The 27811-nt window shown below is 59.2% G+C and overlaps 1 protein-coding gene across 8 annotated transcripts; it reads right to left on the bottom strand.

Annotated features, from left to right (window-relative positions):
* Positions 1–1577: 1577 nt before the first annotated feature.
* Positions 1578–26100, bottom strand: BRD1 (bromodomain containing 1). Of its 8 annotated transcripts, none has more exons than XM_075553478.1 (13): positions 26028–26100; positions 22227–23607; positions 15118–15274; positions 14427–14558; positions 14214–14342; positions 13787–14099; positions 13428–13691; positions 9164–9658; positions 3629–3764; positions 3424–3551; positions 3161–3270; positions 2628–2782; positions 1578–2341 (listed from the first exon to the last, which is right to left on the bottom strand). In XM_075553478.1, exons 2-13 carry the CDS (start codon positions 23591–23593, stop codon positions 2158–2160), a joined length of 3570 nt encoding a protein of 1189 aa, XP_075409593.1. In that variant the 5' UTR covers positions 23594–23607; positions 26028–26100; the 3' UTR covers positions 1578–2157. The 8 variants fall into 8 exon arrangements, with proteins under 8 accessions (XP_075409593.1, XP_075409596.1, XP_075409595.1 ...); XM_075553481.1 differs by having other exon boundaries at positions 9164–9268; XM_075553480.1 differs by having other exon boundaries at positions 13485–13691.
* Between the last annotated feature and the right edge of the window lie 1711 nt (positions 26101–27811).

The following is a 27811-nucleotide window of genomic DNA, read 5'->3' as shown; positions in this document are numbered from 1 at the left end:
CTGCATACCCACCTCCACATGTGCACACCCCACTGTACTTGTTCCCTTACACAAACATACTGAGCAGTCATATTCCAGGCTGGGGGCTTCCAGTGGGTGGAGGGTGAGACCCTCACGGAGAAAGGGCCTGCCCACCCGCAAGAGGCCTGAGGGTGGAGGTAGAAGAGACTATGAGGTGTGTGTACCCCGGAGGACCGGTGGCAGAAAGCCCACACCCAGGGCAGATGCCTGAGATGAGAACACTGCAGGGGAGGCGGATGGCACCCCAGGAGGGCATGCCTGAGAACTCAGGGAGGCAAGCCTGGTGGGAAGCCCCTATGGTAGGCAAAGCAAGGCAGGACAGAGAGGGGAGTGGATGGGGGGGTGGGGGGGTCCCCTCAGGGGAGGGGCTGTGCAGCTTTCTGCCCAGGAGAGACTGGCGCTGAGACCGGAGCCAAGACCAGCATCTGCAAACATTTGGGTCAGGCCTACACGAGGCCACGCTCCTGACCTTCACTCTGCTGTGGGCTCTGGGCTGTATGCAGGCAAGAGGGCCCCCTCAGAGCACCGAGCTTCGCAGGCTTCCCAGGGGCCTGCCTGCCATCTGCCCCTGCCCCACACACAAGCTTCAGAGCCACCCTTTCACTGGTGGGTGGGCTGGGATGATCCTCCAGGCCCCAGTCCCAAGCAGCCCCAGGAGTGTCAGCATGCCTGGGACACCCCTTCCCCTACAGACACACAGCACCCCAAGCAACCAGTGTCCCCACCTCAAACATTGCAGGGGGACAGTCATATCCAGTCTTCATCAGCGCTTCAACCACACTGACGTTTAGAGCAAGGTGGTTGGGATCTAGGGCTGTGGGACTCTCTGGCCACAGTCAGGGGGAGGGAGGCCTTCATGCTACACAACACCCCCTAAGCAGCAGTATGAAGCTAGGTAAGCACCCATGCCACATTTTCATCCATTCAGGTAAGGGCTCTGAGGGGAAGTGCCGGGGGTCCTGGGAGACCACTCTGGTGTGTGCACACTTTCTGTCCAACACAAGAAACGGCCGGCCAGCCCCAGCCCAGCTCCTCCCCTCCAAGCATCAAGCGGGTGCAAGGCTTCGGCTGGGTCAGCAGCCCCCAGTGCCTCTCCCACATGAGAGCACGGCCTGGCAGTTGAGAACCCCCTACGTAGGCTTCCGAGGAGTGGCCCAAGCCCCGCAGGGCACAGTCCCGGGGCTGTAGGTGGCTCCCCTGGCCCCTGGTCCCAGTCGGCACTAGAGATAGTGGTCGAAGTAACACAGCCACAGGATTCCAAACCTTGACTTTTATTTTTTAATATAAAAAATGCATTTTGGAAACCCTCCCTACTTTCCCTAACATAATGCTTTACCTCTCAAAAATAAAAATAAAGTACTAATTCTATGTACATCACATGTACCATACAAAAGGTATCCAAAGTTCCTATTGCTACCAAAGGGTCCTACGTTAAAACAAGCTACAGAAAGCCCCTCGTTGTAAACAAAAGATTACAAGTTACGAAAGCACGCACACGCCGCCCAGTCAGGAGACCAAGTCCCCCCTCTACGTGTCGGTATAAAAATGCATATCAATATACTTCTGTAAATTTATTTTCATTATAAAGCAAATGAATACAATTTCTACAATAAATAGCCCGCTGGGAGGCCCGAGTGGTTGGAGCGAGGCCGGCAGGGAGGGCCCAGGGTGGGGCAGGACCAGGGCAAGGGGCGGGATGCGCGGCCAGGGCTCCACCGGGACAGCAGGAGTGTTTTTGGTGAGTTGCGAGTGACAGGCTCTTTCCACAAAGTACCATTCAAAATAATGTCATTTTCTTTCTTAAAATACACGTTTGTCATCATAAATTTACATCCATCTTATTAAATAAGCGGTACTTTGTGTAAAGAGTGGACTTACAAAATTATTCAACATTCAAAAGTCTTTAAAAAAAGCTACGGATCAAAGGAGGCAGCAGACGCAGCACCGTCAGGCAGAGGGCTACCGGGTGACCCCGCTGGCCACGCCCTTTGACTGGCATCCGTGGACAACTGAGAATGGCCTCCCTCCCCCGAAGAGGAGGAGAACAAAAAAGCTACAACTCGAAATCAGAATAAGTTAAGTTCTGAACAATATACATCTATGTACAGCTATGGACACTATAGACAGGCAGGCAGCTCAGTCTATGTCGCTGAGGTCGCTGACTGGCTCCCCATGGACGCGGCTCAGGTGGTTCATGGCGCGGTCAAAGGCCACTCGCACGGCCTTGCGGATACTGGAGTTCCTGCCCTCCATCATCTTCAGCTTGTCGATGGTCTCGTCTACCCCCAGGGGCACCATCTTGGACTTGGGCAGCCATTGCCTTGGTGAGGAAAGGGGTAAGACCGTCAGGGCTGGGCACAACCCAAGCCTCCAGGCTGAGAGGGAAGGGAAGGGCCAGGTCCAGGCGGGAACCCTGCTCTGAGAGTGGGGGCCTCGGGTCAGCAGAACATGCAGTAAGTATGAGGGAGGGAGGCAGGCACTGGGAGGCTTCACAGCAAAAGCAGGGGAGGCTGGAGAGCAGGACCCTGGGCTCAGAACTGCCTGGGGTGAAGCGCAGGTGCTGTGTCGGCCGGGCCCGCCCCACACAGGCAGGCTCACACACGCACCAGCTCCGCTTGTTGTCAAAGAAGAGGACCAGGAAGAGCTTCTCGTCCGCCTTGGTCTGCATGTGCTCGCCGATCTTGAGCACGTCCAGAGGTGGGGCCGGGATGGTGACTCCGTTATGGTGGCCCGGCACTCGTGGCATCTTGGGGTCAATGATCTATGTGGAAAGGGCAAGCTCGGTCACTGTGTGCCGCAGGATGCCGGCAGCGCGGGTTCACCAGGGTCTGCACCCCCACCGCTGCTGCTCCCAACAGCAGACCATGCCCGTGGGCACTGGAAGGTGAGCCTAAACACAGGCCCACAGAACCAACAAAGGACCCCAGACGGGCAGCGCACAAATCCTGGCCAAGGGTGGGGGTGGCCATCTAGTCCCATCCTCTGCACCACTGTAGAATAACGAGGACACCAGCGCAGACATGTGGGGAGTCTGGTCAGTGGGCACCCGGCTGCCCCACTCTCCCCAGGACGCCAGACACCCGCAGGAAGTGATTGGTTTCTACATCGTGCCCACCCTGCGGGCCCCCAGCCCACTCACCAGCGCGGGATATGATGGGTAGCCGCTGCACTTGGCCCACACCACCTTCAAGGGCTCGAGCACCGAGGCTGCAGCGTCCGTGGAGATCCACACACTGCTCTGACCCACCTCTGAAAGGAGAGCACATGGTGGTCTGTGAGAGCGAGCTAAGGGCTAGCCTGCCTTCCCCTGCCCTGCCCTCCCCCGTGGCTCCCCCACCCCCAGTAGACCCCACCCTCAGGGCCCCACCCCTCTGCACATCCTCCTGCGGGGTTAGCGCTAACCGGCAGCAATGCGGGCAGCCCGGGCATAGTTGCCGTTCTCGATACAAGAGATGAGCTCGCTGCGGTCGTCCAGCGCGTGCCTGCGCACCAAGGCCGGCTTGCCGCGGCCACATTTGGGCGTGCTGAAACTGCAGGGGGCACGTTAGCACACGACGGCACCCCACCTATCCCCCCACCCCCCACCTCCACATAGAGTCCCGCTCACCTAGAGTCACAGAGCAGGCTGTTGCTGGAGGAGATGCTAGACTCAGAGGCACACCGGCGCCGGGGTGTGGCTTTCCTCCCCGAGGCGCTGCCCAGTTCCTGCTCACCCCGAGCACCCCCAAAGCCATTAGTGAGACCTGGAACAGGAGGGACCAGGGCTGAGCAGATGGGCCACTGAAAGGCCTGAACCTCGCATAGGTCCCCGGCTGCCCCCGGGAGGGCATCCTGCGGCGAGTGCCAACTCAAATCACAGCTTGTAGTAGTAGTTCTGGCAGCCAGTGTCACCACCTCTACTGGAAGGGGCCTGTGATGGGCATGGACTAGCCAGGCCTGCACACCCGCAAAAGCCCACACTCCAAGCTTTGGGACGGGGACAACCAGCACCCTGCCCTCACCTGAGGGTCACCGCCTGCCTGCCCTGTGGGAGGGGAGGGGTCTGAGCCCCAGGTCTTGGCAATCCCACTGGCCTGCAGGCTCTCAGCAGAGCCCATGATGCTCCCCCATCCAGGGGGAGACCCCTCCAACAGCAGGTAAGCCAGCAGCAGGGCTGGCCCATACACACTGGCTGTGTCCACACAAGGACCCACCCAGGCACCAACAACCAACCCTACGGCCACCTCTGTGACCAGACTGTCCCAAAGCATTTCTTCTCAAGTGTCTCCAAGTGGCGGCAGGATTCCAACTCTCTCGGCTGACACACCCTCAAAAGCCGGCTTGTTAGGAAATGTGCCTTTAATGGGTGCTGGTGGCTCCGTGCCAGCACCCAGGCAAACTCAACTCTGGCCACTGGACAGGCAGCCCCACATGACGTTTTCGAACATGAGACAGAATCAGGGTACCAGCGGGAACATGACACACTGGGATGCTGCCGCTTCCCAAGTCTGCCGAACAAGCCCAGCCCCGTTCCGTATCCAGTGAAACAGGGAGGGGGGTGCACAAGGCCCCACAGGGTTCTCAGAGAACTCTTGACCCATCACGTCGCCAGGAACCAGAGACAACCTGCCCAGCACACCAGGCCTCATTAGGGGCCTCAGACCCCACAGAAGCTTGCTTTCCGTGTGGGGACCACCTCTCCCAGGAGACCCCCACAGCCTGGTCCTGCATGGGGCTTTCGCCTTGGCTCTTTCGAAAAAAGCTTGAGATTTCCCTCCGTCGGTGTGTTCTGCCCGAGGTTAGCTGGACACTTTTGTCCAGGTAAACTGGCGTTTTCTGGGTAAACTGAACAACTTGTAGTTTGGCAATTCTGCCTGGCCCTGGGCAGCACCCGTCCTGATAGGTCTATTTCATGCACCGTGCGTGCAGGGATTGGTCTGTAAATTTTGCAAAGGGAAGTGACGCTGACGGTCCACCAAGGGGCCTGGTCAACTAGTCCTGCTTCGAGAGGCCATGCTTGGAAACAGCCAAGGAGTATGCTAACACATGTGGGCAGCCCCCGCCCCCTGCCGAGAAAGGGAGGAAAGGCCAGCCCAGGGCCACAGCAGCGGGAAAGGAAGCAAGGTGCCTCCTCTCCTGAGCGAGCTGTGCCCCTGCACACCTGGAGGCCCAGGAAGACCCCTGACAAGAGCTTAGGGGGAGGGGAAGCAGTGCAGAAGAGGCCTGTGGGGACCAAGGAAGCCAGGAAAAGTCTGGCCTCAGAAGACTTGGTGACCCTGTCTTGTCTTGAGGGTGTTGAGGGGACTAAAGGCAAGTATGGCCTGAGGCAGCCAAGAGGAGCCTGTCCTCAGAGGGTCAAGTCTGCTCAGCAAGATGGGCCCACATGGGTGCAGGGCAGAAAGAGCTGGAGAACTCTGAAAGGACGGAGGAGCATTCCATTCCGGGGAACCTGGCAGACTCTGGCAAGCTCCGCCCTGATCCAGAGCCAATGAACTAATGGGCAGCCTGTGAGTTCTGCATGGTCAATGCAACGAGCTCTGGAGCTCGGAAAGTAGGCAGACATGGCAGCCACGGTCCGGACAGCTCATGTCCGAACGGGCAAAACAGTGGGCGATGGCAGGTGTACCTGACCTCCGTGTCACAAGAATCAACTCTGGGTTGATTCAGGTTATTACACACAGTGGTTCTCAAATCTGTGGGTCGTGACCCCTTGGGGGGGGGTGTTGAATGGTCCTTTCACAGGGGTCTCCTGATTCACAATAGTAGCAAAATTAGTTATGAAGTAGCAACGAAAATGATTTTATGGTTTGGGAGTCACCACCACATGAGCTGTATGAACCGCTGCTCTGGACAGTTCTGGCGGTGCTGCTGCTACTGTTGGTGCTGCTGCTACTGTTGGTGCTGCTGCTACTGTTGCAACTAGGGCTTCAAAACCTGGTCCCTTGAGGACTGTCCCGACCAACAAAATGAACCGTTTTGTAAAACGTATGGATGAGAAGGACCAGTGAAGCGGGGAGACTTACGGCTGATAGGAACTAACTCTGTCATGGTTAACAAGAGCCCTGTGCACTGCCGCAGCCCCACTTCTTGACCAGGACACCCCGCCCTACGTCGGCACCTGGTTGTGACACTTTTGACAGTGGGGTGCTGGCCACAATCCCACCAAAGAGCCCACTGCTTCCATCCAGTTCCATCCAGAGGGGTCCCAGAGTCCCGACCTGTAATTCCCCATTCCAGCTGTCACGGCACTTGACCCAACGGTCCAGAATTCAGGTCAGAACCTTTGCGGCTGTCTGCACCATGATGAACCTGCTCCGTGCCCTGGCGGCCTCACACTTGTCAACCCTAATGCTGACCTAGAGGGACTTCGATGTGAGCTGAGGAAAGTCACCGGCAAGGATAGCACAGGGCCACAGCTGGACTTTGGGGAAGAGCCCTGATCAGAACCCTACCCACCGATGTAGGTCCTGCTGCACCTACGCGGCAGGTGGCTGTGGCCCATGGGGAGGCGGCCGCTCTGTGAGCAGAGGGGGCGCCTTCACACCTCCAGCACCACCAGAGGCACCAGGAAACATCTGGCACCGGTGTGAGCAGCGAGAACCCACAGGTCAGAATTGGCACGGGTGGCAGACAACAGGACAAGAGCTCGGGAGTCTGCACACACAGCAAGCACGTGCCGTGATGCGGAAGAGGACGGCCGCTCACAGCCACCTGGTGCCACACCCTGCCCAGGCTGCTGCCATCCCTGCATAGACCCAGGTGTGCCACCAAGACATCCTAAGGCGGCCAGTTACCTACGCGAGAAATCCCTCACGTTTCACCGGACCAGCAGGAGCCAGGTCCTGTTGGGGGTACAACATCCAGAGAGGGCAGTGGAGACGTAGAGTCACGGGCTCTGCTGGGGACAGGAGCGGGAGGCAGCCTGGCTGGTGGACAAAGCCTGGTCTCAGGGCCTGTGTCACTGGAGTCCTCCCTCAGTTCTGGGAAACAGAGACCACCTTGTGGCAGTCACCGAGGCACCCAGAGGCCCAAGCCGGCTCCGTCAGTTGCCCACATCGCCCACACCCCACATCGGGGAGCCAGCGTCTGTTTTCTCCCACAAAGCGGCACGTGTTGGTCCACTCAGCAGACCGCTCTCTGCAACGGGTTAGTCTCCAAGGCAGGTGTTTAATGACCGATGGTCCCCGAGGAGTGAGTGTCTGAGGCAAATGAAGGAAAGGGAACCGCGGAACACTCAGGGAGACTTCGACCCGGGAAGTGCGCGGTGGGCCACGCTTCTGACACAGGCCATGGGAAGGAGGGCAGGCCTTCGAGTGCATGGGCCCAGGAGGGCAGTCAGCAAGCAGGCCTCTTGTCCAGTTATGCGGTCCACAGACGCAGCAGGTGCCAGACCTTTCCTGGGTGCGTGCGCACCCTTAGACTGCAGACAGGAGGGCAGATGGAGGCGGGAATCCCAGTGCTGGCTGCAGAGTGGGACCAGTGCTCCCTCAGGCTGGATGCCCCAGCACAACCCACACAATGACAACGCGGCAGCATCTCGGGGCCTGGCCGGCCGTCAGCAGATCCCCAGCCTCAAGTGGACTGAAAGGAAATAGCTTGCATCCAGGGTGGCAGCCAACCCGCTGAGGAGAGATTAGACAGCAGTCTGACTGTGCTGGCCTGAGTGCAGTGCCTCCTCCCTGCACGGTTCACTCACAGCCACTTGCTCTGACAACCGTCACTCGGCGGCAGAGCAGCTGAGTAGACACACAGCGTGGTTCATTCCATTGCTTGTCCCCTGCTGGGAATGGCTTCGAGACCAGAGATAAGGCCATGAGCTCACAGCGGGGGCTCTGGAAGCCTGGTGTCGACATCGCAGAAGCACGGACTCCTGATGGGAAGTAAGGGCAGCCCCTGAAGCCCAAAGGTCCCAGGCAAGAGGGGGCATAGGGTCAGGCGCGGGCACCAGACAGGCCCCGGGCGAGGGGTAACTGCGGGCAGACGTCGGCAGGCCCACTTGGGGTGGCTGGTCTAGGCCGCACCACCGATGCACACTCGCTCTCGGGGGTGCTCGGGGTCTCCTCGGGTGCCCACTGACTCTACTGCCACTCTGGAACAAGAAAGCAGAGACTGCATTCAGTCAGGGATGGGGCACAAGTCCTCCAGATCACTCCGCCGGGCTCATTCCATCAATCCATCACCCATCGCCGGAGCCACGGCGGACTCGCCATCCAGGACCCACCATGTCGAAGCTGCTGCAGTGCACACAGCCTCCCGTGAGACCCCGTGGGGAGGCTCGGCAGGTCCAAGAGCCATTGGTCTGAGCTTGGCCCAAGTTTCATTGGCCGGCCTCCTGAAAGGTCACCCTGAGCAGAGGCTCACATTCAACCACAATGAATCCTCCTCCATGAGCTTCACCACCTCGGCCACACGGCTGCTCACTGTGGTCAACAAACACCGTGCTTTTATCCGGAGAAACCAACCGGTCCCCCGGGGTCTTCCACAGCTGGTTGTCCCCAGCACATCCCCAGGCCCTGCCTGGGGCCCAGTGGAGAGACCTGCAGGTGCTTTAGGCCAATTGCAGTGGGGACTCTTGCGCCACTGGGTCCAACGCAGGACCGGTCCCACATGCCAACACTCCATTTGCCACAAGTAGCCACCAGCACAGGCCCAGCCAGAAGAAAACACACAAGAAGCCAACAGAACGCACCAAAGTTGAGCCCACCTTCGATTTAAGACAAATCAAAGTGCCTGCAGGTCACAGCTGGTTCTCAAAAGGCCAGACCCTGAGCAGCCGTCGGCTCTGTGCCCCCACCCTGGGCAGAGTACCCTGGGCACACAGTCCCATGCACCCTCCAAGGCTTCAGAATGGAGGGCTGACTTCACCCAGGGAATTCTGGATGGTCACACTGCTGTCCCTTGACAGGGCACCACCATCTGCTATGACGCAAAGCACACACACCGTGTGCAGACCAGTCCCACACTCATCAGAAAGGCGACCGACCGCAGCAACAGGGACACCCAGAGGAGCTGGGGGGCATGCACAAAGCCACCACAGCAGTTCAGCACAGCGGCTAGGGGCTCTTGCCCACATACCTCTCCCCCTTCCCACAGCCTGGATGAAATGCCCAGAGGGCCCGGCCCCGCCCAGGCCCCAGTCCACGGCCCTGCGCATAGCCCTCACCTGTGTCCAGGCGTTTGCCCGGGGGCTCCTCTTCCGCCTCGGAGTCCCCGCAAGTGCTCCGCGACCTTTTCCGGGGCTGCAGAAGAGTCTCCAACCTCGGAAGGACTACAGACAAAAAGGTTTTGGTCCCTAGCTGAGGAGAAGTTGGCTGGGTCTCAGTGTTCTTGGCAGACTTTGGGGGGCTTACACTTTTCGATTTGCAGAAGAGAACAGAGGTGCGTCTGTTCACATCGCTGGAAGGCTCCGCCAGCGCGGGGGCGGCCGGCGCAGGGCCTCCGCTGGCGGGAGAGGGCGCGGCAGGGTGTCCGTGCGCCTGGGCGCTCTGAGCACAAGTGCCACTATGTGACTCATTACCAAAAGTGACTCGTTTGAATAGTTTACTCTGCCCGGGGTTGAGTCCTACTGGTTTGAGGGTTGGTGGTTCTGAATTAGTCTCCGAGTTTGAAGGAAGAGGTAATGCATCTGATGGTTCAAGTTTAGGGGGAGATTTATCTCCTGAAAAAATTATAAATAAGGTGATTTTGAAAACTGGTAACGATAAAGTCTGTCATAAAATGTACTACAAACGTGACGCCGGTTACGGAAACAAGCACTGCACATCGCTGTTTTGCTGGGCCCAACGCGGACGGACCCGTGGGCTGTGGCTGGCATACACGCCTCTTGGCAAGTCCCGTGCTGGCACCCCACTCTCGCCGATCCTCAACACGGCAAGGCACTCATACGCGCTCTGGGCCACTGCCAGGCCAGCAGTTCACTTACCTTGAGAAAGAAAGTAACTCCCTGCCCCCTCCCCTGCACCCCCCACCCAAGGGACCCTGACACTGGCGTTTCCAGATGAGTCTAACAGGGCCAGGAGGCCAGCTAACAAGAGGAACGGCCCTCAGAAGCTAGTCCTGACACTGCTAAATCGCAGCTGAGCAACAGAACTGGTGGTTATGAACCGCATGTGAAAGACTGCTACTGGTGACGGAAATGACCTCACAATGTTGTCATGGGGCTTTGAAGATAAAAACACAAACTCTGGGAGAGCTCTGTGATGTAGGAAACTGTCTCACAAGCTCTTGAAAAAGCATTTAAGTCATATCTTTAAAAAGCATTTAAAAAGGAACGATCGATAATGGGGAATTTATCAATCTCCACAGAAGGAATGGCTCAGCCCTGAGGTTGGTGAACCAGGATACCCACGAGGGCAGGAGGCCCAGGGCCACCAGGTCAGTGGAGTGTGACACTACAGTGGGCGGGTGTCTTTTTGAGCACATCTAGTCTGGGCTACAGAAGTCCCACCTAAACGAAGAACAAGCCCCCTAGCGGTTCCCCTACTATCGTGTGAGAAAGGGCTCCAGAAAGTTTGTGGGGAAACTTTTAAAGTCCCCTCATGCATCAGCATAGGAATGGTTTGTGTTTTAACCTACAAACTTTCCAACCACTCCTTGGAATAAGAAACATGTATAAGCCCATAATAAGTAATACATATAAGTAGGTAATATGTATAAACAGGCAATAGATATAAAACAGTAAAACCAAAGCCACTGCAGTCCATTCCAACTCCCTCACAGTATGAGATCGTATAGGGAAGGCCTGCACGGACCGCTCAATGATCAGACCACTGTGCCACCAGGACAGGCTCCTGGGCAACGTGCTGCACACTACCGGAAGTTCAAAGAGCCACCGTGAAATGGAAGACTGCACAGCCAGTGTCAAGAGCCAGTGGGTGGGAACACCTGACAGCATCCTAGAGCCCCAGCACACCTGCACCGAGCTTGTGACAGGGAGGGACGGTCACCTCAAATAGGAGGACACTTCCTCTCGGACACACCTGACAATGCATAAGCAGGACAGCCTGAGGCACAGGACTCCTCCCGGCGGGACATTGCCGCACACAGGACACACTCGCCACAGAGACAGAGCAGCTGAGGGCTGACCGCTTGCTGGTTTAGTACCTTGTGCAGGCACTCAGCTGCCTACCTGCTTCCTGCTTTCACTCCTTCCAGGTCCACACTGGGTGTCGGTGACCAGAGGGAACCCTTCTCAGTCTTTCAGGACCAAACCACGGTCTACCCAACTAGCAGTCTCCTCCTCAGCTCTCACATCCCATTCTCACGAGGGTCCCTCCTTTTTACCTTCCACTCCACTCAACAGGTACCTGAGAATACCCAGTACCCAATCCCCTGGGCTTTGTCCCCAGAGGACAAGACCTCCACTCCCATGAGGCTGCCACGCTCGCCTTGCAGAGCGTGTCAAAACCCTGAGTCTGCCCACTCCTGCCCAGCACTGTCCCTCAGTGGCTAGCTCTCCTGCCCTACACGCCATCTAGGGCCCTCAGCACTGCCCTGGGCTTCCCATAGCCACCACCCCCCCCCCTGCAGCACCCACCTCAAGCACTCCTGATTTTAACTGTGTGGAGAGAGTTCTAGGACAAACCTACTCAACACTTCAGCGTAGCTGCTCAAAAGAGCCTTCTACTCTACCCAAGACCCTCCACCACTGAGTGGCCCAAAGAGCTGGCCCTCAGCACGGGGAGCCAGCCAGGATGTATGCAGACCTGGGACTGTCTTGTCTCACTGTCCTCGCACCTGCTCCCACACCTCGTCTCTTGGGAGCTCACTCTGGCCAGGCCCAGCGGGATCCCCATGGTCACACAGCCATCACACCTGGCTCCGTCCCTGCCACAGCCCAGCTCTCTGACTGCTCAAGGTTCCGAGATTATCAGACTTATTTTGCCAACTCCCAGTATCAACTCCATGTCACTCAGCCCACCCTGAAGGACAAGGACATTTGCCTTCAGAGGGGATGCCAGCTGTGAGGTGCCAACCTCCAGGTGCCCCCCACGCAGCTGAGTCACCAGAGCAACAGCAGCCTTTACCTGAGGAGTTGGGCATTGTGTCTAACAGAAGCACAAAGCAGGATCCTTTTCGGATGCTTGTGGCCTATCGTTATGCCGCAACGGAAGCCCAGAGGTGCCCGTGAGACTAGTCAACCGGGCAGATGACGCATGGCCTCCTGCAGCCACTCGCCCTACCTCTCCATCACCTGCGAGGTGGCCACTGTGTATCGTTCAGCTCAGCCCCCCCTCCGCCCCCCACGCTGCACTTCAAGTCCTGCAGGACCCTCAAACCACGGGTCACCGCGAGTCCCAACATTGCAGGCTGAGAGACGCTTGGCCTCTGTCTTGGCAGCAGTGACTTGAAGCCCTTGTGTCTATGGCCCAGACCAGCTGTGCCTGGATGCTATACCAGCCTGACGGTTTGGAGCTGAGGGGATGGCAGAACAGACGACATGAAAGACGCAGAAGAAACAAAAAACGTCGCCCATGAAAAATGTTGACTTTCTTCAGAGGCAGAGGAGGAAAAGCATTTCAGTTGTGGTATCTCCATTCTCTCCAGGAACGGCGGCAATGGCACATGTCACTCACAAGTTACTGCGAGGGATACGGAGGCCACAGTGGCTGACCAGGTGGGTGATGGGCCCGTGGCCCACAGCATAGTAAACTTTTAAAGCAAGTGAGAACTTCGTGAACCTTCCTGTCAATCACTGAAAAAATTGTTCAAAAAAGAAAAAGTGGGGTGAGGAGTCACAGATGACAAATGTGTGTGCACGCAGCTTTAACAATCTTGCCATTTCCACTGGGAGACACGGGCGAAGTGATCAGTTTGGGTCCCATCTGCTAACGGATGTGGTGGGGGGGTCTTGACTCTACTCTGCACTTCTGTCTTGCAGAAATAATTGTGTGGCAACTCTGAGACAGAAGCACGTTCTCCACGGCTGAAGGCTCCCCAAAAGCAATGGTTCAGTGGGCCATGGAGAACCCGTTGGGAAGTCCGGCCCGCATTGTTCTCCCTTGCAATGTCCATCAGGAAGGCCAGTCCTCTGCGCCACGTCCCCCAAGAAGGACGCCCAAGATGCCTGCAGGTTGCCTGTTTCCAGAGACCCATCAGAGGCGAGTGCCACAGCCTGCCATGTGTGATCGCTGTGTGAGGCTGAGCTCCGAGCACCGGCTCCCCTGCACAGAGCCTGCAGACTTTGTCCTCCCACCTTCACGCCCAGTGCCGCTTCCAGTCCTCCAGCTCCTCCTAGGCGGGCTGTGCGGCACCATGCTACTTACTTGCCTCACGGGACTTGTGGCAGACCCGTGCCATTCACCTGCACCGCTGCCCACACGGTCAACCATGAGGGCGCCCTCAGCACCGCGTCTAATGGGGCGAGCGGTGGCCGGTGCGCCCCACGGAGCGCGCCCCGCGCGGCCAGAAGGCAATGCTCGGCTTACCTGCATCCCCCGCCTCCTGCTCCAATGGAGCCCCGTCCTCTTCGAAGCTGCCAATACCTGACTCGATGGGCCGCGGGGGTTGGCTGGGCTGCTGGCTCAGCTTGTTCCGCACAAGGGCAATTTCCTTTTTGAGCAGTTTGGCCCGTTTACTCCTGGACCCGCTGGACTTCATCGAGCAGGTCAGGTCCAGTTTGTCCAACAGTTCCCTGAGCTGCTCCTCCAGGCTCATGTGCACACGGTTGGCGGGGTTCAGCAACCTGTCCACTGCAGCCAGGAAGACACGCAACCTGTGACCTCCCGCCTGCGCCCACCCACCCTGCCTGGGGCCCTCCAGCACCCTGGCCTAGGCCTGGGCTTACCTTCCTCCCAGGAGAAGGGCCGGGGGGGCGCCGCCGGAGGCCGCTCGGGCAGGTGCATGCCAGTGGCCTCCTCGAAGCCGACGCTCTCCACATGTCGCCGCGTCTGCCGCAGCACGGCACCGCCCTGGTCGCGCAGGCGCACAGCGGCGCGGTAGAAGACGGTGTCCTTGGCGTTGTACTTGAGGCAGTTATCCACGATGAGGTTGAAGTCATCCTCGAACTCGGCCAGGGCGCTGTAGCCCTGCGCCTCCAGCCGCTTCCTCATGGTCGCAAAGTCCATGGGGTGCGAAATGTGGTCCAGGTAGTCTGGCACCTGGTTTCGGGGGAGAAGACGGCCGCTCAGAGAAGGCTCCTTGCTCCCACGCTGGTGCAGCCCCGCCCTCTGCGTGCTGAAGGACAAGGCTGCCCCGCCCCGTCCCTGCCGCACCTCCTTCAGGCTGACGGGCTGCGCGAAGATGCGTGCCGGGTCCTTCTCCTGCAGCTGGTCCAGCACCGAGCGCAGCAGCACCGTGAACGGGGTCAGCCGCAACTCCATGGCCATCTGCTCTGTCTTGACCTGAGCAAGACCCCCGCATCAAGCTTCTGCCGCCACCACCATCTCCCACCGACTCGGGCCCCAGACCCCGACCCCGCGGCTCACCTGCTCCCGCTTGAGCTTCTCCCGCTTGCGCATGAGCTCGATGAGCAGGCGCGCGCGCTCCAGGTCATGGCGCAGTCGCTGCCAGTACTTAAGCTTCTCCTTGGCGGCCCTCATCTCCTCGTCATTCTCCCTCTGAGGAAGTCAAGTCACCAGGGTGGCACCCACCTCAGGGCCACCACTCCCCCACATGCCGGGGCGCCCTACCCAAGGCAGATCAGCTCCCAGGGCACTCACCACTGCACCCACGCCCGCCTGCCCAGAGGTCAGGTGCCCAGGGGACCTGTCACTGTCCCACTCTTGCCCAAGAACCTGGGGACGTGGCACCATCCCGGCTGTCCTGATGGGACCCCCACATGACAGGCACCCTGTGGGAGTCTGGGTCACCCTCCCAGCCTACAGTTATCAGTCTCTCCCTCTCCAGCACCCATAGCCCAGCTCAGAATCCAGTCACATCCACGCAGGACACCTACGCCTTCACCCGCCCCCGCCACTCCTCCAAAAAGCCCAACTACCAGCCAGACCCCATGCCTGGGCCCCCCTAGTCCTCAGCTTAAAGGCCCAGCAGCAAGCCCCCAACGCTGCCACTGGCGCAGTTGGCGCTGGCCTTAGCGGCTCGGCTGACCCTGCAAGGTGGGCAGGAGCAGCAGCGGCAGCAGTAGCCCACAGTGGGGACAGTGCGGGATGGGCGTACCTGCTGGCCGCTGCGCTGCGACTGCAGGCTGGACTGGAGTCGCCGCAGCAGGGGCGCGCCGTTCCGAGAGAGCCGCTTGAGGAGCCAGTAGCTGTGTGCTCGCTCCACAAACTGCTTCTTCCGCTGGATGGACACCTGGTTTACTATCTTACTTAACCTGCAACACGGGGAGGGGCTCAGTTTAGCCCCACCCTGCAGTGCAGACCCCAGGCCCATCAGTTCCCCACACCCCTGCTTACAAACCACCACCAGAAAGGTGATGGTACTCAGCCCAGGAACCAGGCACTCAGGAGGCTGCTACTGTCACGCCCCTCGCACCTGTATGAGCGAAGGATACCAGGAGAAGGACGGAGGAGGTAGGAGCGAGGGGCACCAGACCCCTGAGGAGTGGGCCAGGGTGGTGGCCTCATAGTCCCCTGGGGCATGCCGGGGACCATGGTGCAGCTAAAGAGATGGTGGTCAGCTGAAACCAATGGCCACCACTCTACTGCCCAGCCCAGTGTGTGCAGGTCCTTGGCAGTGGTCCAACGTCACCATGAGCAAGTCACCAACAGCAACACAAGCTGCAGCAGGAGGCGTCACCCTCCTAAGGCAAAGCCCAGGCCCTGGCCCTGGGGGCTCAAACCCGCCCACGGAACCACCTCTGTGAGATGACATCTCACCGAAAGCACTGCGGACGACGACTCTGCTGACCACAGCTCCACGCCTAGACCCCCTCAGTGCTTCACAGGCACAGCCCCCCAATCATCTCAGTCACAACTAGTGGACCTCAAAACCATTCCCACGTGTGTCCGCAGGCTGCAGACAAGTGCGAGGCACAGAAAGGGGGTGAGGTGCAGTTACCTCTAAGTCATGTACCTAAGGGGGCCAGACCCAAAAGAAGCAGACAGGTGGGAGCAGAGAGTGACTCCTATTCTGTTCAGAACTAGGCAAACAGACCAAATGCCAACAAATCATCTGCATTTTGCTACTTTCTAAAACGTTTTGAAAATGGCCTAAGATAACTTTGCGATGTGAATTTCATCCCTGAAAAGCACAATCTGAGTAAATTAATGTTTGACACATTCACTTAGGCAGAGGAGTGGACAAACATGGCATGGTCTGTACACCATGGAATACTGACCAGCCATGAAGAAAACAAGGCCCTGATACTGACCACCTAGGGATGGGCCTTGAACACACCTTGCTGAGCTTACGGAGTTGCAGAAGAGCAAGTACTGGATGAACACACGCAATAAGCAAATATTCAGAAACCAAACTATTGCTGAATGCTTTGTGTCAACCTGACTCAGCTGTTTTGAGTCTCACTGGACCAGACACACCTCCGTAATGCAATGCAATGCAATCCCCTTCCGTGATGTGAGCAGCCAAGCAGTAGAAAGGGGTGCTTCCTTGTCTGCATGGCCTGCCCTCTCTTTCAGTCTCCTGACCTGGGATTCCTGGGATGTGAAGCCGCAAGAGCCTCCAGCCTGCCCTGCAGATGTAAGATTTGCCTGCCTCCACAACTGAGTGAACTATTTCCTTGAAGTAAATTTCCTAAATACAGATTTTTAAATGTTTTACAAAGATTTGCTCTTCTAGAGAACCCAGTCCAAGACACAAACATTAGTAGGTTACACAGGCAAGAGGAGGTGTCGTCTATGGACACGGAGTTTAAGTTACTGGCAGTGGAAGAGTTGGCAAAGGGACATGGAAAATGAAAATGTAATCAGTGTCACTGAATTACTCCTATGACCACTGTTGAATCGGAAAAATCCTAGGCGTTCTGAAAGAAACTACTCTTAAAACTATGTGATGGTCACTCAAAAAAAAACAACAAATCCCACCGCCACTGAATCACTTCGGACTCACAGTGCCCCTGTAGGACAGAGCAGAACTGCCCTTGTGGGTGTCTGAGACCAACTATTTTGCCTTTCTCCATGTAATAGTTATACAACATGATTAATGTACTTGTTATCACTAAATTGCACTCATGATAAATGCTGAGTTGACAAATGTGCTCTAGTTTTATAATGGAAGATGTGTGTATACATGGCTGGTACACACACGTTGTAGTTCTGCCCACTGAGAGCGCCTACAACCAATGACACCCCAGCAGCTCTAAACACCCCAACACCCACATCTTGGCTTCTAAGACCATTCTCCTACACTAGGAGCCAGAGTTCCCTGGAGAAACAAATGAGCGATTCCAGGAATGTGCTGGGTACGCCTGGAGGGTCTTATAGCACCCCCACGTCCAGAAGCATAATAAACAAGCCAGCGTGGTCCTGGGTCATCGATACGCATGTATATAGACACTCCTGACACCCACAGACACACCAGGTGGGTGAGTGAGGCAAGAGCATCTCCCAGAGGGAATCCCACACACTTACAGACCTTGAAAGAGGAGGCAGAAGACGTGAGAAGACAACGAGGAGCAGCAGAGGTGGCTTCTTGGTGAGATCCTCAGCCAGTGTGTGCGGCTACCCTCAGAGTGGTAAGAGCAGTCGAGGGAATGTGTGTGGTGTGAAGAGAAGGGTGCCCCTCTCTGTGGGCCTCAGCTCCTCGTGAGATGATCAAGCTCGATGCCTCAGTGCCTTTCCCAGGCGATGCTGCCTGCACAAAAGCTCTGAGCGCACTCCTGTCCACAGCCAGCCAGCCAGCCCGCCTCCCTACCTCTCTTGTACACGCACGGTGCCTCCCTGGGAGGCCCAGGCCCAGGAGGTCCGGGCCAGCACCCCAATTATGGAGCTGCCCTCAGCCCCTCCACCACGGTCATGGCTCAGCTTCCTCACGGCTGCCAAGGCACCTGCAGGTGTCAAGCTGACCCAGGGTCCCTCCTGGAGGGCTGGAGAGGGCAGGGGTGGCAAGGTGTGGTTGGACAGAGCTATGCAGCTCCTTAGCAACCCCACACCCATCTAGCACCTTCCTGCCAAGGACCTGTCAGCTGGTGCCACACTCCCCACTCCACCTCCTCCTGCTGCAGAGGACAGGGAGCCCAAGGCCTGAGCAAGGTGGATGCCTCCAGCTCTCTCCTTGGCTCACCCTGCCCTGGCAGCAGAAGTGGACAGAGGGTCAAGGGCCTGTCAATCTCCACAGGTGACACAATCCACGGTGTGAGAAAGCCCGCCCACCCACAGCACACCAGCCTCCAAACGAGCCGCCTCTTGTGAGTGCTACGAACCGCAGTACAGACAGACATGTGCAGAACCACGTTCATGGAGGACCACTCAATAACAAGCAGGTGGGAACTGCTCCTGTGCCCGCAGTGGGGAGCGGGCACAGACAGCCTGTACAGTGGAATACTTCGCAGTGTTCAAGAATGACCCCGAGCCCTTGGGACAGCTCGGGCTACGGCAGAACCTGGAGGGCAGCTTGCTGAGTGAAGTGAGTCAGGCATACCAGGAGAAATCACAGCGCCTGGTGGCACTCCCTGGGCTGCTAACATCAAGGTCAGCAGTTTGAAACCACCCGCCACACCGAAAGACAAAGATGAGGTTTCCCAGTCCTAGAAGAGTACATTCTTGGCAAACCACAGGGCAGTGCCACTCTAACCCTTAGGGTCGGGGCCAACTGGGTGGCAGTGAGGGTTTCTACACCTCTATAAAAACTCAGGCTGTGGACCTGGTATCCAAGGCGATTAACAGAGAAAGACATTGGGAGGTGGCAGGAGTTCAAAGGCCACAGAGGCTAAACCTTGCAGCAGGTGTGCTGGACAGGTGTGTGCTGACCAGGATCAGATTCGCCTGGCTGTGAGGGAGGTCATCTGTGTGCATGCAAGGGCATCTATGAACGGGCGGGGGCAGGGGAGGGCTCCAGGGGAACACAGCCAGCTGGGCAGCAGTGTCCCAGAGAGGCACACAAGATGCCCAAGGCACAAGAGGTGGGCTGGGGGCTCGACAATATGTCTAGCTCCACACGCTAACAGCACGCTGCGCACGAGTCACAGGAATGGTAGTCCAACCCCCAGCGGCCCCTCAGAAAAGCCTGGCTGACCCTGGTTCTGAAGAACACAGTGCAGGACTACACCTGACCTCCTGTGTTCCCAAAGCTGACTGCCACCTGGCTGGTGTCAGACCTGCCTCCACCCCTCCACACCTTTCACCCTACTGTGACACCAACCAACCCTCTAGCAGCTGTGGGCTTCTCTGCAGTGGGCACAGAACTCACAGACATGCTCCCAATGACAGACTCACTGGGGAGCTCACAGGCTACCTTCAGGGGAGAACTCAGGGCAACCTACTCCATCACTCACGGGCAGGCCTCTCTCTGACCCGCAGCCTCTGGGCCTGATGCCTGCCCTACTCAGGCAATGCTGCACAGCACTCTGAAGGCTGCCAGTTAAGTGGACAGAGGGCATGCCACTCCCGTCAGCCTCAGCCTGAGGCACTGGTTCAGGATGACAGGAAACCAACTCCTAGAGAAGTTCCCCACGGGCAGCCCACTGCACCGCCAGCACTCAGCTGTCCCGCTGTGGGTTAGATGTCCAGTTGTTTGCCGCCCTGTCCCAGGCACTGGTTCTGCCACTGCTGCTCCCCTGGTGGCACGCTATGTCCGAGACCAAGGAGGGTCACTGCCCAGGGCTCTCAAGTCCAAAGGACATGCCCCACCCTGGCTCTCCTGTGGGTGGTTTTGCTGGCTTCTGGTAGGGTTCATTTGACACACGCACCAAACAGGATGGGAATTGCTCTGAACCCTGCTCAATTCCTTCACAGCTGATGGACCCTGTTCAATCCCCTCACAGCTGATGGACATTGTTCAATCCCCATAGCTGATGGACATTGTTCAATCTCCTCACAGCTGATGGACCTTGTTCAATCCCCTCACAGCTGATGGACATTGTTCAATCCCCTCACAGCTGATGGACCCTGTTCAATCCCCACAGCTGATGGACCTTGTTCAATCCCCTCACAGCTGATGGACCCTGTTCAATCCCCTCACAGCTGATGGACCCTGTTCAATCCCCTCACGACTGATGGACCCTCTTCAATCCCCTCACAGCCCTATGAACACTGTTCAATCCCACCCTTACAACCCAACCAAATGAGCCCATCAGGATCTCCTCCACCTTCTCACCCAGCACTAAACATGGTCTTTTAGGGGGGAAAACCAAACCTATGTCCAGAAGGGCCACATACTGAACGTGAGTAATTCCCCACTCTGGAAAACCCCATAAAGGGGAAGGCTCTGTCCAGGGGCTGCCCTGCCTGGTCCTCACACCACCGGCACATCCCTCCTGCAGCCACGCCAGAAGCAACCACACAGAGGGCCTGAGCACCAGCACCATGGAGCAGAGGGCAGACTTGCGTGCCCTGCACCGTGCTGCGCAGTACGACAGCAGCACAAGCACCCTGCGGTGACTGTGGGCAGGCAAGACAGGTGACAGCGTAACACTCAGGGGAAGACTGGGCCTGACCATGCTCAGGAACTGCCATCAGAGTGACAATGACACCCCCACACACACACCCTGTGTTCAGATGGAGCCAGGGCTGAGACTCGGCTGAACTGGAAGGTGGCCAATGTCCTCCACTGCATTTCTGTACAGGCATAGAGGCCAGCCAGGGGCATGACCACGCTGTTTCTAAGCACTCAAGCAAGGGCCTGGATACAGGAGGGACTGGACCTGGAGTTGGTCACTGTCCCTGCTCCTTACTTCACAGCAGTTCATGCCCCACAAGGGAGGTGGGGAGAAGCCAAGGGCTTCCTGCAGGTCAGTGAAGGCTGAACTGTCCCTGGAAGCTGGCACTGTCCCCATGCTGGCTGGCTGGCTGGCAGGTGAAGAAACCACCTGCTGCGGGCACCTTCAGCATCCACTCTGCACACTGACAGCACAGCAGTGGGAGTCACAGTCATAAGCCAGGTGTGCAATCACCAGACACTGTGAGTGCCTGCTAACAAGCAAGTGTCCAGACAATAATCTTGTTCAAGTCACAGGAGAAGGTTCCAGAAGGCCATGTGGTTCATCCTCCTTTCCAGCACCATCTCAGCCAACTCTCAAGTCCAGACAAATCGCTCACGGAGGGGCTTCCCCACCAGGCAGGATGGTGCCCTCATGTCTGGCTACCTCAGGCCTGCTGACTGTACAGGAGAAACCCTCTCCTAGCCCCACCGCCCCACTTACCCTGCACTTGGGTCCTGGGAGCAGCTCTGTGGCCTCACACCCACCTCTAGGAAGAAGGCTAACTGCCCCAGCCCAGCGTCTGCAACATGGACTTAGTGTCAGGACCTAGGGAAGGCTGGCCACGGCCCTCAGCTACCATGAAAGACAGCTGCCCAGTCCTCCAAAACCCCAGGAGTCTACCCACTGGCCAGACTAAGGAGTCTGCCCAAGATGCCAAGGTCCCTGCCCAGCAACAGGGTCCCAGGGTGCCTGGTTGGCCCAGAACTAAAGACTGTTCACTCCCCAAGCAGAGCAGAGAAACAAATGGAAGTGGGGGGGCGCAGCTCAGTCCCTACCCCCCTCCCCAGCAATGATGCAATGTCAGTAAGGCCTCTCGGACACACTCATACTGAGAAACTCGAGCAGAACATCTATGGGGAGCCAGCCAGCTGGTAAGGCCAGCTGCACAAGGCCAGGGGCACTGAGGAGCTCCGTGACTTCCCAGCACGCACCCAGGACTCGTGAGCAGGTGGCTCAAGGAACTGACCTCTATGTCGTCACAACCCAAGGCCTATCCCATCCACACAGCCCCAGCACACACTGCCAGGCTGTCTGCCCCGCCCACCACGTGGACACTCCATGCCACACTTTTCAGAGCTGGGCAGCAGGGTCACCTCGCCCACTACCTTGACAGCCAGTGCTGAGGAGGGTGCAGCAGCACCGGCCCTCTGTCCTCCCAGGCGCACCATCGCTATCCATAGGGACATGGCAGGAGAACCATGGGGAGGCTGCTGAGGGGACAGGACACGAAGAGAAAGGGGCTGAGGGAACGGAGCAGGGTGGGGCAAGGTGGACGGTCCACAGAAGGTACCATGTGGCCTCCTACAGACCAGCCTGGGTACAGAGAAGCCATCCCAAGAGCAGGACAGTAGGAAGAGGGGCCCGAGCCCCTTCCTGCAACGATCGAGCAGGGTCACCCAGACCCAGATGCAGGAACAAAGTGCTGCAGGCGCCCAGCCCGGGCGCGTACCTCTGTGGTGGGATGTAGGGTGCACACACAGTCGGCAGCACCGTGCAGGGCTCCGCCGGTGTCCTCTTGGCTTTCCTCGCCTTCTTGCGGACCTTGGACGTGGTCCTGGCAGCCAGGGCGGTGCCCTCCTTGCGGCACAGGCCGTTTTTGGTCTCGCCATCCCCGTAAATGTTCAGGGGCCGACGGGTACAGCCGGGTGGTGTGTGAACGTCACAGTAGGCGGTCTTACGAACGGAGAAGGTGGCAGCACCACCGGTGAGCTCCTTCACAGGCTCCATCTTCATGTAGAGGCCAGCCTTCTGGGCACAGGTGACGTGGAAGGCGGTGTAGCAGTTGGCTCTATGGCACTGGATGCAGGCCCCGACGCCCTTCTGCTTACAGAGGTAGCAGGTGAGCTTCCAGCGGGCAGGTGGGATGTTGCGCACGCCGTCGATGGGCTCAATGAAGACAGTGTTGGCGAAGCCGACCTCGGGGATCCACAGGGCACACACCACGTGGCCCCAGCGGTCATCGTCCGTCTTCTTGAAAGCGCCGCCTTTGTTGGGGCAGAGCACGCAGTCGGCGGGACGCGAGCGGGACTGCAGGCAGTGGCGGCACAGCCACTGGCCCTCGGGGATGTAGGGCACGCCATAGCACTCCTGGTGCACAGCCAGGTTGCACGCGTCACAGAAGAGGATGACATTGCTGTTCTGGCACTCGCCGTCCATGCAGATGCAGCAGACTGCATCCTCATCGATGAGCGACTGCTGCTCGCCCTGCTTCTGGTTCTCACAGTAGGACTCCTTCTCAAAGCGGTCCATCAGGAACTCGAAGGTGTGCTGGGACACAGCCGACACACCCTCAGCCCGGCGCTTCTCGTTGACCAGGTCCAGCCAGGCATAGTCCTCCTCGTCCAAGTCATACTCTACCTCCTTGTCCAGCTCCTCGGCCGACTTCTCGATGAACTTGTAGTAGACTGGTGGTCTCCGCGGTGCCGACGGGGGGCTGTACTCCAGGAGCCGCACCCTGGGCTCGGGCAGTGTGCTGGCAGGGGGCGGGGCTCCAGGGCCACTGGCTGGGGCCTCGTGTTTCCTCCTCACGCGGCTGCTCCTGTGGCGTTTAGTCCGCAGGCAGGTGGGTGGCCGCTCGCGGTTCTCCTTATTGCTGTTGCACTCGCTCAGCTCCTGAGCCGTGAGGTCATCTTCCAGGATGACCTCCAATGGGTCCAAGATGCTGATCCGGTGCAGGCGGCCCTCAATCTCAATCTCCACCATCCTCTGCGCCTGCGCGTAGGTCAGGGTCTCGCGTGTTGGGGAGTGCTTCACACTGCAGGGGGAGGCGGGGTGCCTGGCTGCAGGTCCTCTAGGGCACCGGCCCTTCCTCCTCATTTGGTAATGATCACCTGGACACAGAACAGAGTCAGCACAGTGTGGGGACCCAGGAAGGAACAGCCACACACACACACCCTCCTCTCCAGGCCCAAGCAACAGAGAAGCTCCAGGCTTTCCACTATGGCCAGGGCCGATGGACTGTGGGGGCTCTCTTCACCCAAGGGTCGTGTCCCCCTCCCTTCAGTTTCCCAGGAAAGCCAGCGGGCACCTCTGCATCCTTCCTGGCTGGCTTACATTACACAGTCTGGCCCACCAGTGACCCTGCCTGCTACAAACCCCATCACATCCGTCAGTGCAGACCCAGGGATTCAGGGGGACTTGCTCCTTCCAGAGATGGGCACCCCATGGGAAAGGCCCCCAACTCTGAACCTGTGGGACCTGGGAGTGAGCTGGGAGGGCCTGAGCGCCAATGAGAAGCCCACTCATCTTCTCAACAGACCTGAGATTTAGAGGCCAGCTGGCCTGGCCTTGCAGGAGTGGCCCCACCTTGGTGCCCCCAGGGCAGCTTCAGTGTCATTACCAGGCAGGCGGTGCAACAGCTGGTTGGTTACTCACCAGGCTACAAACATGTCATTTTCTCCTGCCAGCACCACGCCAGCGGCTCTGACCATAAAGTGCCCCCAATGTGGGGACCCAGGCCCCTAATCAGGTCACACCCCAAGCTGTCTCACCTCACATCGGTGGGCCAGGTAGCTCTAACTGGGAAGCGTTCATGGGACCAAAGGTCCAACACAGGGGACCAAAAGTCTCACAGCCTTATCACAGACCTGAAACCCCAGACTCCCTGCACTGGGCACGGAGACAAGCAAGGTAGCAAGGTAGCGGGGAGGGGAGGGCAGCAAGGACCCTGAATAAGCATCCTGAGAAGGAATTCTGCCACATCCATCCTGACTGGTTACGTGAGCCAGAGGTCTGGCCTGGCTCTAGGCCGGTCCACTAAGTTCCCTGGGCCCCGGCCTGCTTTGCGTCCAGCTAGCGGCAGCCTATTTTAAAAAAATTTTTGCATATAATTCCTAGCACACCTGCATATAGTGTCCCAAAGAAAAGCAGAGTGTGGTGCCACACAGCACGCTCTCTTTGCATAAACATACAGTCACCAGTGCGTACAGAGCTCCAAGAGCAGGCAGATAAATACCCACCAGCAGGATTCTATAAACTATATTTTAAGCCATGACACACACTTAAAAATAGGCCCAAGCAGGCGGGGAATGGAGGGGATGCTCTCCCTGGGGGTAGAGGTAGTTTTGTGGACCTACAAACCTCTGTCAAAATTCAGCTATGCCCTACCAAGGTTGGTAGTGACATTACAATTTCACAAAGTCACTTCTTTAAGAGCTGGGGTAGCTGTCCACTGGCAGGTCCACCCCTCTAGGCCCAGCTCACGGCAAGGCCACGGCAGCTGGCTCTCAAGGCCCTGTCCCTCCACCCAACTATCAGGCCAGGCAGGACACCATGCTTACAGCTAGCCAGCGCTCTGGTGAGGAAATCTTTACGGCAGTCCCTGAGAACAGGGAGTTTCCTGTCTTGGCAAAACAAATAGTGTATCTGTTACATAATGGGTCCGGCTCCTCACAGAGGGTGCAAACTCGGGGAGAGCAGAGTCCCTCAACATTATAAAAACGTGACTGTGAGTGCCCACTCCATGATCAGGCTTCTGGTCGGCACACAACGCAAGACTGACAGGCAAGGGGCACTGGGTCCACCATGGGGCATGTTTGGGGAGAACACTCCTCCTGGGGCCCAGCCTGCAGAGTAGCGCTCAGCCCGGGCTGGGAGCCCCTTTCCTCCGGGGACCCAGCCTGCCGAGTGACCGCTCCTCCTCAAGACTGCCCGGGCCCGGGTCCCCCCTTCTCCTTCCGGGGCCCAGCCTGCAGAGTAGCTCTCAGCCTGGGCTGGGAGCCCCTCTCCTCCCTGGGCCCAGCCTGCCGAGTGATCGCTCCTTCCGGGCCAGGTCCCCGCTCTCCTCCCAGGGTCCACTCTGCCGAGTGACCGCTCCTTCCTGGACCGGGTGGCCCCTCTCCTTCCGGGGCCCCGCTTGCAGGGTAGCGCTCAGCCCGGGCTGGGAGCCCCTCTCCTCCCTGGGCCCAGCCTGCCGAGTGGCCGCTCCTCCCCGGGCCGCGCCGGTTCCCTCCCCCGCGGCGGCCCGAAGCGGCAGCCTCCCGGCCCGCCCCCGCGGCGCCCGGCGAGCCGAGCAGGAAACACCGCGGCGCGCAGGGCCGAGCCGGCGCCACAGCTGAACTGGCCGGGCCCGCCGCCCCTGGACCCCGCCGCCCCGGCCCCCGGCCCCCGCCTCGCTGACAGCGCCGCCCCCGCCACCCCCCGGGCCCACCCGCGGACAATGCGCGCCGCCTCCGCGGCCGCCGCCGCCAAACATGGCGTCTGCAGGACCAGCCGCGAGAGGCCGAGGGCGACGACGGCGGCGGCCACTTACCTTCCGGGCGCCGCGGCCGCGGGAGCCCGGCGGGCGGGCGGGCGGCGGTGGCGGCGGCGGCGGCGGGCGCGGGGCGGCGGCGCGGCCGAGGCGGCGCTAATGGCGCCCGCGGCTCCTCCGCCAACGGCCGCGCAGGCCCGGCCCCGCCGCCGCTCCTGGGCGCGGGCTCCTCGGCGGCGGCTCCGGGCCCGGCGGGCGGGCGACGCGAGCGCGGCGGGCGGGCCGGCGCGGGGCCGAGCGGCGAGCGGCCAGGAGGGCAGGCGGGCGCGGCGGCGGAGGCCCGGCCGGGCGGCGGGCGCGGGCGCGGGCGCGAGCGCGGGGCTGCAGGACGCCCGGGCCGGGCCGCTCGCTCGCTCGCTCGCTCGCTCGCTCGCTCCCCAGCGAAGCAAACAATGCGGCGCCGCTCCGCCCGGCTCTGCGTGCACACGCGCCCCGCCCGCGGCCCGCCCGCCGCCGTGACGACGACGCCGTGACGACGACGCCGGGGCGGGGCTTCCTGCTGGGCGCCCGCGAGCCGCGCGCCTCCCCGGAACTGAGCGCTGAGGGAGAGGGCTCCGGGGCCGGCGGCGCGGGGTGGCGGGGGGTGGCGGGAGGCAGCTCCCGGGACTGAGGTGACGGAAGCGTGCGGTACCCTGGGACGACAGGGGGAAGGGCTCACCAGAACAGGGGCATGCAGGGGACGGTGGAGGGACGCGGGGCTTCTCAGGACTTGGCAGTGGAGGACAGGGAGTGAGGGGAGCTGACTGGAACTGGGGAGACCGAGGGAGGGGGACCAACTGAGGGTCTAAGGGGGCTCCCCGGGCCTGCAGGACTGAAGAGAGCAGTTGACCCTAAGGAAGAGGGGGCCTGAGGAGGGCTTCGCGGGACGGACCGAGGGAGTCACCGGGAGTGAGCGGACTGAGGAGACCCTGGGTGGCTTCGTAGGGGGATGAGGCGACTGGGGAGCGAGCGCTGGAGGGGACCTGTGGGATGGTTGAGGTGGCTTCAGAGGCGGGGGGCCGGGCGGAGGGCTTCGGCCCTGGAGTAGAGGTAGTGATTTGAAGGAAACTTGGGGCAGCGGCTCGGGAAGTAACCTCTGGACTGGCGTGACGGGGCGGGGCTGGGGTTGAGAACCCAGGGTGGGGGTCCTGAGGGGGCACCGGAAGTGAGATGGGTGGGTAAGAACACCTTGTGGAGGAGAACTGGGATTGTGGGAAATACCTCAGGTTCCAAAGAATTTGGGGCACTGATCCTACAGTGCCTCTCCCCAGCCCCCACCCCTCCCCGTGAAGTGAGGAGGAATCCGGAGAAGGGCGTTACCAGAGTTGTGGGAGGTACTGGGAAAGGATTCCTGGGATTGGGAAGGAACCTAAGGGCCTAAGGATGTTTCTGGCAGAGAAGAAAGGAGAACTGGGCCTGAGTCAGGAGTGGGGCCACCAAGGAAGGGAGTACTGGGCTGTGACCCTTCAGGGTAAGGGTGGGGTGGGGAATGGACCCAGACTCCACTGAGGAAGGGGGTGGGCCACCTCAGGTGGAGGAGCACCGTAAGAGGGTACTGGGGCTGGTGGAGGAGGTTAAGAGAGGGCCCCTGAGGGTAGAGGAAGCCCTAGCTACTTTTTTTTAACAAACACCTAGACTGGGACTAATTAAGCTTTGGACACCCTTCTGGGATTCTGGGGAAATCGGGTCTCAAGGGAATGACCCTTGGGGGCAGGGGTGCAGGGGAGTCTTACTCTCCCAGCTGCTCCCCCTTACCTGTTATTTAAAACCCAAAGCCTGCGTGACCATTTTCCTCCTGAGATCAA

The sequence above is a fragment of the Tenrec ecaudatus genome, chromosome 6 (assembly GCF_050624435.1).
Source record: "Tenrec ecaudatus isolate mTenEca1 chromosome 6, mTenEca1.hap1, whole genome shotgun sequence".
Taxonomy (NCBI): domain Eukaryota; kingdom Metazoa; phylum Chordata; class Mammalia; order Afrosoricida; family Tenrecidae; genus Tenrec; species Tenrec ecaudatus.
The sequence above is the reverse complement of the archived record's forward strand: the minus strand, read 5'-3'. Positions and strand labels throughout refer to the sequence as shown.